At 30.1% G+C, this 12878-nt stretch overlaps 1 protein-coding gene across 1 annotated transcript; it reads right to left on the bottom strand.

The window, feature by feature from the left end:
- Window positions 1-4016: 4016 nt before the first annotated feature.
- Window positions 4017-4905, bottom strand: LOC112419039 (protein CLAVATA 3). Its single transcript, XM_024775787.2, has 3 exons — window positions 4636-4905; window positions 4435-4502; window positions 4017-4341 (listed from the first exon to the last, which is right to left on the bottom strand). The coding sequence occupies exons 1-3, from the start codon at window positions 4712-4714 to the stop codon at window positions 4186-4188; spliced, it is 303 nt and encodes a 100-aa protein (XP_024631555.1). The 5' UTR covers window positions 4715-4905; the 3' UTR covers window positions 4017-4185.
- Between the last annotated feature and the right edge of the window lie 7973 nt (window positions 4906-12878).

Raw genomic sequence — 12878 nt, 5'->3', positions numbered from 1 at the left:
AAATAGCTTAACCTAGCCTTGGCCTCGCTTGTGATGTATGTTATGCGCTACGCGTTGCAAGATCTCAAGGGAATTAGCCATGTTCAGTCTCGCATCAACTTGTGTCATGTACTATAAGTTGCATGCCATGGGATCTAAAGAAAATGTAAGGTATTAACTCTCATCTCAACTTGCGTCGCGACAGGAAGACTCTGCATCGCGGGCCAACTGTTCTTGAAATTATGGGAAACATTCGCCTATATATATTAGACACCTAGGTCAATGAAAAATCACCTTTTGACGAGCAGAAGAGGGAAGAAACACGATTTTTGAAAATTATGAGCTACTGAAGCCATTAGGGAAATTTACTTCATAACCTCACTCATCAAACGACTCACATAACGCACTCATGGTGGGAGACTTAGTTCACTCGCCCACCTTAGATTTAATTAGCCTAAAATCAAAGGCTTAATTACCCTTGCGCATCAAAGACAATTTATGCATTTGTGCATCCTAAAAGTGATCCTCAATGAGTGGTATAGAATAATATTTGGGTCTGGCTAACAAGGACACTTGTTAAGAATTAAAAAAGTAGAAACCTTACATATTTTGTTACAACTTTCTCTTTCATACTCACATTATTTTTTTAATTTATCTCTCTGTTGCTTTGATTTTTGTAACATATTTTTTCTTTGTAAATTATGGTTGTCCCATAAATTGTCAACCAAATGGTTGTTCAAATAACACTCCTCGTCTTTTAAACATTCAAAAAGTTGAATCAACGTTTTCTCACCATTTCTCACAAGAATGTTTCTATATAAATTTCTCTAACAAGAATCATAATAACACTCTTTAGCATTTTCCATAATGTTTAACATACACAAAATATAAAATTCATCATACTATATTTTAAAGGATAATGATATTTGTACAACCATTTTATACAACTTTTGGGACAATCTTATTTTTTTTCTTTTTTAATTGCAGAAAAAAATAAAATAATAAGTTTTTATAAGGGCACTCTTCGACAACCTTAAATAGTAAGTTTTTATAGAAATTGATGAGTTCGGTGTTATGAAAATTGGACTATTTGATTTTTTTCAAGGAAAATGATATCTTTATAACAATTTTTTTACAACTTTTATGATAATTTTCTTTTTCAATACCTCATTTTCTTTGTAAATTTATGACTGTCCCAGAAGTTGTGAATAAGATAATTGTTCAAATAACAACTTTTTTTCAATTAACATTTTCTTAATTAAGATGATGCCAAATTTGCTTTTGGAATGTTGCAAATATATAGATACTTGGGTGATTTTTAAAGAAATAAAAATGATTAAATTGTGTCCCCCAAGTAGTAATGATTGCTTTCATATCCTACTACCCAACGTCAGCATGAGCAAACACATTTGAGAATAGAAACTTCAAGTTAGTTATTTATTACAAGACTTGAAGGAAATCTTCTGCGTATATAGAGTAGTATATTTTTGTAGTATCCTGACGAAAAAAGCTAAAAACACATCATGTCAACGTTGTTTCTGTCCAATCCGTTAATTAGCTGTAACCAAAATACAGAAAAAAACACAAACAGATTTGAAAAACTAAAAAATATAGAGAAAACAAATAAATACTCATGTTACTCCTTCAAATTGTTGATGGTGAAGAATCAATATGAAAATGAAATAAGCATAGCGAAAAGTAGAATGATACGTTTGATATGTGGTAAAATTAAATGAGATAAGATTAGAAATGATGATATTAGAAAAAGAATCAGGGTAGCATCTACAGTAGAAAAAATAGTGGGAAAATATGCTTAGGTTGTTTGAGCATGTAAAGAGATCTATTGATTCTTCATTATACAAAAGAGCGATTATAAAATATTAAGGATAATCAGATCAAAATAGACAAATGAAAACCTAAAAAAAATATATTAGAAAAACTATTATAAAATATTTAAAACGTAATGAGTTGAACTGAAATATGGTTTATGACAAACCATTATGGTTATAGTGTAATTAATTTGATCCATATAAACGAACACACTTGGTGGAAAAAGGAACCTCCGTAAGACTTAGTTGTTGTTTTTACTCATAGAAATTGTAGGGCTAAGATCTTCTAGAATATAAAACCTCTCTTTTTTAAGTACTTGGATGAGTTTTTACATATACACTGGGACTTTGCTTGCGAGTTTAAAGGGGAAGGCTTGGAAAAAAAGGAATGAACAAGTTGAAGAAATAAAGAAAAATGGGAGATAAGGGCTTTGGGAGGTTAACTTTTCTTCATTATACAAAATCCTCCTCATTTGAGGGAACTAAAAAAATTTGGAGGAGGATTTTGAGGGGTTTTGGAAGGTTTATATTAAGGGAGCTTCTATGGTGCATTCATGAAATTGACTTTTTTGAAAAAGCTAATTTTAATTTTAATGTTTAATAATGCTTGCAACATCTTGAACTTACCGGTACTATTTTATCGTTGGCATCTTTAACATGGAAACAGAGTTGCTGGTATCATGTGATAGTCTTAAGTGTTACACTTTGTAGGGTGTTACACTTAAAACAAGGTAGGATAAAAAATTAGATTAAGTGTATTCTTGTTAATTTGATGAATTGATGATACTATGAGGACTGAACTTTTGATGTCACTGTACAAACAGTGAGGTGTTACTCGCAACACTTTTGATGCTATAGTATTAATTTCACCAGAAAAGTCATTCTCATGACTTCACCATAGAATTTTTCTTAATTCTTCAAATTTAATATGTGTTGTTATAATATTTTTAAAATTAAAAATATAGTAATCTATGTTGTTACAAAGCCTTAAGTTAATTGTAACCAAAAAAAGCCTTAAGTTAATTATAATTTATTAATGGTATACTTCATAACCACTTTGTTTTTTTTAACTCACTACATCAAAAAAAAAAATTATTAAATGAATCACATTACTAACTATATCATTTACTAACAGTTTTTTTTTTATCAAGATTTACTAACAGCTTTGTATCATCATATCCTAAAAAAACTATATATAATTACCTCAAAAAAATTTAGTAACACCCTCTTCTCTATGGGTATATTTTTTTTCTCTTCAATGGAGATATTTGTTTGGTACAAAGGCTTAAGAAGTTAAATTTCCCTTGTTGTGGAGGTTCAACATCAACCTAATTAAGTTCTCTACGTTTGCAATATTCTAAAACAATTCATTTTTTTTTTAAGAAAACATGCTTATAGTATTTCATTGATAATAATAATTTCAATATAATTGGGTATCTCAAAATAAACAACGGGACTAGCTAGTAATGTGGCTTCTTTTGCAAGAGCATGAGCAACCTCGTTGGCTTGTCGCCTAACAAACTCCACCCGAGAGTTGAAAAATAAAGCAGTGAACAACGAACGACAAGAAGAAATAATGCAGCCAAATTCGGATGTGTCGTTCCTATCAGAGAGAAAAGCATCAGCAAACAATTTAGAATCTGTTTCAAAATCCACACTATCAAACTGCATGTCGCTCAACCATTGGAGAGCAGCGTGCAACCCAAACGCTTCTCCTACATCAGTCGAAACAGTACACGGTAATGACACAGCTTTAGCCAAAACAAAGGTACCTAAAAATATGTTTCTCTATTTGATTTTTTTTTTTTTGGGTACATGTGTTACTCTATTTGAATCTATTAGTTATCAAATGCATACATGGTATTACTCACTTAGTTTCAAATTCATCCTTGATGTACTAATATAACGTTATTTCTAGCACTCTAAATACCAACGGAAGAACAAATTTGATTAAAATTTTACAACTTGAGTATCATTATGCAATATCATTAATGTGAACTACATTTGATACAGTCATACAATTTTAATGGCCAAAATTTGAGTATTTATTTGAGAGAAAAAAAATTCCTCGCTTTTTATTATTATTATTATTATACTTAAATTGCTTTCACAATCTATTTATATTAAAATAAATCATGGAACCTCTGTTAATTTTAAAACAAGAGATATATACCAAAAGATGATGATAAATTAAATTCTACTGAATGAGCTTACAAACTTCTTAATAAACACAAGAAAGAACAGAAATTAACAAGCTACATGTTTCTACAAAATGACAAAACAAACAAAATTACTTAGACTTAAACTTCCATTTTCACATGACTACATGTAACAAATACTAGACCAAAACATAGAAACTAGTTTTTCTTCAATGAGTTCAAGGGTTTTCAGGCTTAATAGGGTTGCCAATGTTATGATGGTGCAGTGGATCTGGACCTGTAGGAACCTTTCTCAACTCTCCAACCACTGTCTTTTCACCATACTTGATCTTGGTTGAAGATCCTTCCAAACTAACCTTCAAACCAGACAGCATCTGCACAATATATAATAAAAATAAATATTTTATTTTCATAGAAAAAAATGGATATATGTATTTATGCTAGAAGCCTAAAATAGTGTGACAAACCTTCCTGTTTTGGAACATTTTGAGACTTTCGCCATTAGCATAAGAGCATGCATATGCAGTATTGCAACCTACAAGTAAAAAATAAATTATTTATTATATATACTAATACAATGAATAATTATACTTTAACAAGAAACATGAAAAAATTTAACTTATTCAAAAAAAAGAAATAAAAAGAACAGAAATAGAAGATTAATTAACCTGCAGAAGTCTCCTTGATAAAAAGCAAGCAGAAAAGAACAAGTAAAAAGACAGAAGAAAAGATGAACTTAGAAGCCATTATAAATATTGGAGATACGTAGCTAGGTTAATTTAATATGCATGTTGTGAAGAAGAAGACACATATATTTATAATGGTGGGATAATTCAAGGATTTAATAATTAAAAATTAGAAATTAGAATGATGGGTGTTGCAGCCATTTGGGAAGAAATTAATGATTAAAGACACTAATGAGGAAGCATTATCTGTACGTTTTCACTGCTACCTCTGTGTATCTATGTGACAGAGCCGTCTTATATATTTGGTTGTCGAAAATTACCTGGTTGCAGGTGCTGCCATATGCAAAATCTATCTTAAAAAATATGATATCAAAAGTTAATAAAGAACTATAAAAAGTAGAAAGGATATGATATGATTTTATATTATTATTATGATTTGATTTGGAATGTCAAATAAAGATAGGAGGAGCATCAATATATACGTCATGTTTCCTTTCTGAGTCTATACAACTTTTTTGGGGATGTGGCCATATCTGATTCTCTCTGTCGCATAATCTGCTTACATGATTTCACTTTTGTATATTCCAATTTGTAAGAATTATTTACTAAATTTTTACTCAAGTTCAAAATTAAAGAGTATCATTGAAGGTCTTCATCCGATTTTTCTATGAATCTTTACTATTATAATAATAACATGCACATTTCATGAAATCTTTCTTATTGGAGTACTCATTTAAATTTGAATAATTATTGGCTAATGCTAGCCTCTTGGCTTAACAACAGATTATCGAAGTTACTTACATAGGACGGGTTAAACCAAACAATCAGCTTGTTTTATGCATAACTTTGTCTCCCACCCAAGAGTAAAAAAAAAAAAAAAACAAAAATTGTGTCTATTTGATACAACGTTTGCAAAACGGAGTTTGATGAAAATCACAACAAAAAATTATGTTATCGTAGAAGTTAATATTTGGAATTTCTAAAAGTCACGACAAAACGTATTGGAAAATGTGATTTAGTATGTTGCAAATGGAAAACCAAACACACACTTCAATCAACTAACCAACTAAGCTACATGGAAATTATGCAAAATATCAACTTATTAGTATTAAGTAGGCAAACTTATTCAAATGAAATGGTTCTTTATCTTTTTTTTTAGCAAAAAAATTGTTCTTTATCTTATTTATCTTAAAACGTTGAGGCGGTTTGCCATGTAGGATTATTAATAATAATTTGATTTTTAAATATTCTTTTTCAATAAAAAAATTGAAATCAAGCAATCTTCATCTTTATTTTTATATGTTTATCATCTTAAATATCTTCTATAGCTATCTTCTTCTTCAAACCCATAAAGTTAAATCAAAACCCTAAATCTTAGTAGCTCGAATTAGAACCCAAAAAACACCAAACCTACAAATTTTCTTCTCTTTTAATCATCATCTTAAACTCGGAAATTGATGAAATTAAATTGAGATTTTGATATGTGTTGCAAACTTCGAATCATCAACAATTGGATGATTAAGATGTGTTGTAAACTTCTTCTTTCTTAGTTGAGTTTCTTTTTTATGATAGATCATGGATTTTGATCTTGAGCCACTACAAATTTGAAGATTTAGGATGTTGATTTGATAATAAAGTTTTATGGGTTTGAAGATGATGTTGAACTCGATAAATATACGAAAAAGATGAAGATATTTTTTTTCAGGTTTTTTTAGTAAAAAAGTTATATAAAAATAAAAGTATTACTTCTAATAATAATTCTTAGCAAGCCACCTCAGCGTTGTTTTAATAAAATACAAAAAATAATGACTAACTTGTACGCATTTTTAGAGATAAAGAATTTGAACGTGTCAAAAGAGAAAGATAAAGGGAAACCATAGAAATAAAAGATTTGAAAGTGTCAAAAGAGATAAATGACGATTAAAGTGTTACAAATAAATAAGATAAAAGACGTGGAAGAAATTGTGTCAATTCAATAGTATCAGTTAATTTGTTTGGAGGCCTAGATGTCTTTAACAAAAATGTATTTCTAGGGTATAAAGCATAAGGATTTAGAATGTTTGGATGGATTGCATTGATCCTAACTATTGAATCTCACCACTAATTATTTTGAATTGAGTTCAAAAGTGACGTTGTCAATACCCATGTCTAGCTCTCATCTCTATTGCATAGCATGAAGCAAACCAAATGACATACCTTCATGAATGTTTAACCTTGACCAGCAATTGGAGATTTTTTCCTTGAAGGAAAGGAAAATGCTTCTTATCGCGAGCACAATTGACGCGAATGTATCCCGAACAGATTCCCATACACTGTTTATTGTAGTAGGTCCCTCTTTTGCATCCCACCATATGTTTTTTCAGCCTTGGACTAATCTAACGTGAGAAACTCTTTTAGATAAATTCGTTGTGTTTTAACTCGGGACATATAGCACTATTGTGAAGGAAATTACCAACCTCAATCACACACACACATAATAAACACATTCTAAAACCGACCACATTATTTGAGAATGTTGCATGACCATTATATTTCGAGGAGTGTTATTTTAACACACAAAACCGACACCGTATATAAAAAACATCTCGAGCTAGTTTGTTTTCCAACCAAAGTGAGAGAAATAATAGTAACAAAATCCAACACATATTTATACGATGTCTGATGTCAAAAGTTGTGTATGTGAAATTTTTTTGTTATATTTCAACAAATGTTTTGGAGATCTTTTCTAACAATTGAGATTATGAGGACAAACAACTTTTTTAAAAAAAAAAAAAATAGAAGATTATATAAAATAGACAACAAGAGAACAAGAAGTACTCTAAACCTATTACAACATGGAGCAACAAATATAAAAGACGTTGATTAGCAATGTACACCTTTTACGTTAAAGTGTGTTATTTGAACAAGCATTTGTAGAAAGAAAGTTATCACAAAATAATTATACAGATGTAATTTTTTTCTTTTCAAAATATAAAAGTGCACATTGTTAATGAACATCTCTTAATTTTTGAATGGATATGCATTAAGATTCCCCTACATAAATATTGGCAAAAGTTATTATGCATAAGTCATTTTCTTATGTACCCTACATAAACACTTCACAACCATCAGATTTGTTTTACACGTGTAATAATCCTAAGTCTATCAACTTTGAATTCAAGCACCAACTTTTGTTTGTAATGGTGAAATTGATGATTCAGTTCAGTAATAATCCTGGAGAACGAGATTCAGTTCAGTAATGGTGAAATCGATGATTCAACGATTGAAATTGAAAAAACCATGTCTAAGATGACGTTGTTTTTTGTGGAGGATTTTCCAAAACCGCCGCTTTTGTTTGTTTACACGCGTCGGCGACGGAAGAGAAGTTCAATTGAAGTTGATTGTGAAAGGACAGCGTTGAAGAGGAGGGGAATTTGGAGTAATGAGTTGGAGGGATTAGGGATTGATTTGAATTTGATTGGGAAAATTGATGATGGATCTGGTTTGAGAAAATGTCGAAATCAAATTGGAAATTTTTCTGATAATTGTGATTTTGTTGCTAAGAATTCAAAGTTGGTGACTGAATGGTTTTGAAAATTTTCTGTTATGGTTAGAAAATTCCATATGTTTTTTATTTTTGATTGTAATATGCACCCTGCTGGATCAAAGAAAACCATTAAGTACATCTAATGGTTTTGAAGTACAACTCACATAAATCATTTCCACAGCAAAATGGTTTTGGAGTACAAGTCACATAAACCATTTATATCCTCCTCCTCCAATTGTGTCAATCCAAAATTGAATGATGGCAATGGCTTTAGGTCCTTAGTTTTTTTCACCTGCTGGAAACCATTAAATACATCTAATGGTTTTGGAGTACAACTCACAAAAACCATTTCCACAGCAAAATGATTTTGGCATAATTTTATACAAAACATACTATAATAAGGACATTTGTGACTGTCATTGAACCAAATCAACACTCTGAAATCATTTCCAACTAACATATACAATTTTGATTGACGGTGATGATGATGAATGACGATGGTGATGATGATGATGATTTCGGTACGGTGATGATGATGGTGAATGACGGTGATGATGATGAATTACGGTGTTGATGATGAGATTGAAGATTCTGGTGGTGATGATGATGACCGACGGTGATGATTCAGTTTGTTTCCGCATTTGATTCGTTTTGTTTTGTCCCGCGTTTGGTTTCATTCAGGAGTGTATGAAGCAATTATGTTGGGCTACCGGTTAATGGGCTGAGATTTATGCACGGTGCATAAGGATTTCTTTATGCATGATAACCACACCCTTTACATTGACTTAGAAGAATAATTTTTTAACTTTAAATAAATTGAATACATCACTCATAAAATATTTGTATTTTTTCTTTTGAATATCGTTTATTTTTTTGTAATATTTGTTGTATATATGAGTGATGTACTCAATACTTATATCTGTTTTTTTTTTTTTAAAGAATCAATACTTATATCTGTTTAGAGTAATATTTTATGGCCGTCTGTCTGCGTTTTTGTTACGCTGATGCATATAATTTTTTTTAGTGTTGCTTGGTTGAGTGCTATCTCATTTTTAACTATTTTCCAATTTTTATATTTTTAAAAACTTTTAACTATTTTCCAATTTTTTTATTTTTAACTATTTTCCAATTTTTTCTCCCAAATTCAGTTACTAGAAAGGGAACTTTTTCTAATGCATAAAATTAAATGGAATGAGTTTTGGCCAAAAGTTGTTAAATGCTACTTTTAAAAAACTACTTCTCGACAATATATTTCACAAGCACCTCTTTTCAACTCACGCTGGGAACCTTTTCTTTTATTTTCTAATATTATATTTCAATATGTTTTTTTTCTTCCATTTAATTTTTTTTTAGCCGTTCCATTTAATTTTTTAAAGGAGGTTCCATTTAATTTTATTACCTTTTTTTCAAAGAAATTTTATTATCTTTTTATCACTTATATATTTAATTTAAATATCGTTTAATTATAACAACCTCACAAATATTTTTATTCACGTTATCATTTAATGATACAAAATATTTTTATTTTCTTTCTTCAACCTTGCAAATATACAGACACACATATTAGCGTTTAGAGTAATACTTTATGTGTGTCTGTTTTTTTGTTACGCTAATGCGTATAATATTTATAAAATTTTGATTTTAATTAAAAGTAAAATTGTAGATGTCTTTTCTTCAAAAAAGGTATAGATGCCTAAAAAAATTATGCTTATCTTATATATATATATATATATATATATATATATATATATATATATATATATATATATATATATAAATTATGTGTGTATATATTACACCTTTATATCGTAACAAACTATGCATATCTTTTTCTTATTCAAAAAAACTAAACATTGCTAAATACAAAAGATATTATTTTCTATTTTGTCAGCATCAGATGATAGAATTTTGTATAAGTTTGATAAAGACCCGAGAAATGTATTTCCTTATGTAGTAGGAATATAGTTGATGTAACACTATGGGAAAAATACTCCGTAGCTTTATCATTTACCATCTATTTACCTTGAGTTCTTTGCTTCCATTTTGTAGTCAATGGCAACCCAAATATATGTAACAATTGGTCAGGTTCGAGGTTGCTCATCAACCTACATCATCCTGTTGTTGATAAGTTTAAGACTTAGTAAGTTTGCATTATGATTTCACAATACAGTGTTAGAGTAACCTATTTTTCACATTTCGATTTAATTGTTTTTTGACCATGTTTCTTGAATTGTTGTCGTGACCTTAACACTTCTCAAGCTCAGAGTCAAAGCTTCAGTTAGAACTTAAGTCAGAGTTCGACTTCTTCTCAACGTACTTCGTACAACGATTTTTCCAAACTGTCTCAGGTTAGGCCAATTGATGAATTTATAAACTTAGTCAATGTCTGCTTTTTTATGCACAAACATGCTTTGAGTTTTTTTACGCACAAATTAAAAAATACATATTGCATTATTCTTTATTTTAGGTGCATAATTTGTGTTAGGAAACATATTGCATCACTATCTGGAAAACAACTAAATTCAATCCTAACCAGTTTGGATTGTATTATGAGAGTTGCACTAAATGTTCGAAGACATCAATGTCAAATGGTGCTAGCTATATATGCACATGCGGAAGTGATGCTTAATTTCCATTTGTTTCAACAATGTTAATTGGTCAACGGGGTACATATAATGTACATGCATGCATTTATCTAGACTTTATAGGAAGATAAATTAGAAGTCATGTTACATTTTCTTTAGCTTAAAATCAGTTATGCTACCTTTATTTTATAAATTATATGTAACTATATTCGATTACATCTTATCCATGTAAATATGCATTAGACTAATATTGCAGTTATTTTCCTGTTTAGCATTTCCCAAACGAGGTGTCAAGAACGATTCTGAAAGGAAAGCGCAAAACTATCACTCTTATTGATGACCAGACACATAGACAATATAATTGTCACCTCATTACTGCCGATAGAGCAAGCTATGAAAATTACTTGGGTGGGCAGTGGTTTAATTTCTGCAGATAACAAGTGATGGAAGAAGGTGGTAAGCTCATCTTTGATCTCGAAAAGTCACAGAAGAACTTGCACGTTCGAGTTGTTCCAACGTAGATCTTTGTTGTTGAACTATTTGAACTTCTACTATTTTGATGTATCACTTTGGACTGTAATCGTAAACTATCTTGACTTTGGGATGCCATTTGTTATTTTCATTCTGTCTGATGTAAGTATTGGCAAAAATCCATTTTTGGTTAATCTTTGACACTTACAATCTCTTTTATAAACCTAACTACTATATAACGTTAATCTGCACATTGTTGGTTCCTTCATTGATTCCAATTAGTATCATGTTAATTGTAATGTTGTTTTCCTAATCTCTTGAATAAAATAGAACATGCTCTTTATCTACAGCAAATCTTTATAATGCTTTGGTAAATGTTTTAGAAATGTACTTATATATATATATATATATATATATATATATATATATATATAACATCTAATTAACACTGCAATTTGTTTTGTACCTAGCACTTCTCAAATGAGATATCGATGACATTTCTAAAAGGAACACGAAAAACAATCACACTCATCGACAAACAAGCTCAAAAAAAGGTATAAGTGTCGCTTGATAACGACAAAGATAGCAAGTTACGAAAATACTTAGGCGGCCAATGGTTCAAATTTTGCCGAGAACATATGTTAGAGGTAGGTGACAAGCTAATTTTTGATCTAGAGAAGCCACCTAAAAATATGCACGTTCAAGTCGTTTCCAAATAAAGATTTGGTGTTCATGATCCTCACTTTCAACAGATCACCTTAACTCTAATCCTAGACTAGATTATCTTCACTCACCGATGCTACTTCTTTGCTTTATTTCATTTGATGTAAATATGGGTATCAATCATTTTTTGGTAACTCTATAACAATAACACTCTATTTTATAATTTGGGATAATATGTAATCATAATTCAAACATCATTGGTTCATTTATTGGTTCCAATTGTTTTCATCCTAAATATTATGTCAATTCATAATCTCATAAACTGATTATATGCTCTCTTAATCAGTCCATATATATTTTATGATGAATCACAATGTTCCGTCGTTTTAACATCTCTTCTTTCAAATTTTTTTTTATCGAATACGTTATTGAACCCGTTGTAACTAGTTTTAAATTTAAAATAAAATCCTAAAGTCCTACTAAACTAAACGCAGTGTTGTGACTTGTGTAACTGTGATTGTTTCTTCTTATTTCGTTACCGCTACATGTACTTGTACTAGGTGTTTAAGGTAAAAGTAGTCATGATTGGTGGTACCACTGTGAGTAAGTCGACTAGACAGAAATTATGGCAATGGAAATTATGGATTATTTCACTTTTTTGGTTTGAAATTTACTGTCTTCATCCAATGACAGTATGAAGTCATCCCGAATGAAAAATGTGAAAAAGATTGATGTGATTGTGTGGCTAATTCTGCTCTAAAATAGAGATTTTCATGGGCTGGCTGAAGATGCGTCTGCAGTAAATATACGAAATTTTTTTTTTTTCTGCCCTTGTTTGTGTCCAAAAATACAAAAATGCTTCACTTTTGCAAAAAATTGCATAAATGTCCTACTTTTTCAGAATTTCTGGTACCTTGCAACCCCCACTTGCGGGGTACCTTTAAAATTTTTTAAAAAAATTTTAACTACCCCGCAAGTCA

Source organism: Medicago truncatula, chromosome 2 (assembly GCF_003473485.1).
Source record: "Medicago truncatula cultivar Jemalong A17 chromosome 2, MtrunA17r5.0-ANR, whole genome shotgun sequence".
Classification (NCBI taxonomy): Eukaryota; Viridiplantae; Streptophyta; class Magnoliopsida; order Fabales; family Fabaceae; genus Medicago; species Medicago truncatula.
Note: the sequence above shows the minus strand (reverse complement) of the source record. Positions and strands in the feature narration are given on the sequence as shown.

Excerpts from the sequence above, each read along its gene's own strand:
- LOC112419039 (XM_024775787.2), bottom strand. The coding sequence starts at position 4,714 with ATGGCTTCTAAGTTCATCTTTTCTTCTGTCTTTTTACTTGTTCTTTTC. Across the intron at positions 4,503-4,635 it reads TATCAAGGAGACTTCTGCAG|GTTGCAATACTGCATATGCA; the intron begins GTTAATTAATCT and ends TTTTACTTGTAG. Across the intron at positions 4,342-4,434 it reads AAATGTTCCAAAACAGGAAG|ATGCTGTCTGGTTTGAAGGT; the intron begins GTTTGTCACACT and ends TATATTGTGCAG.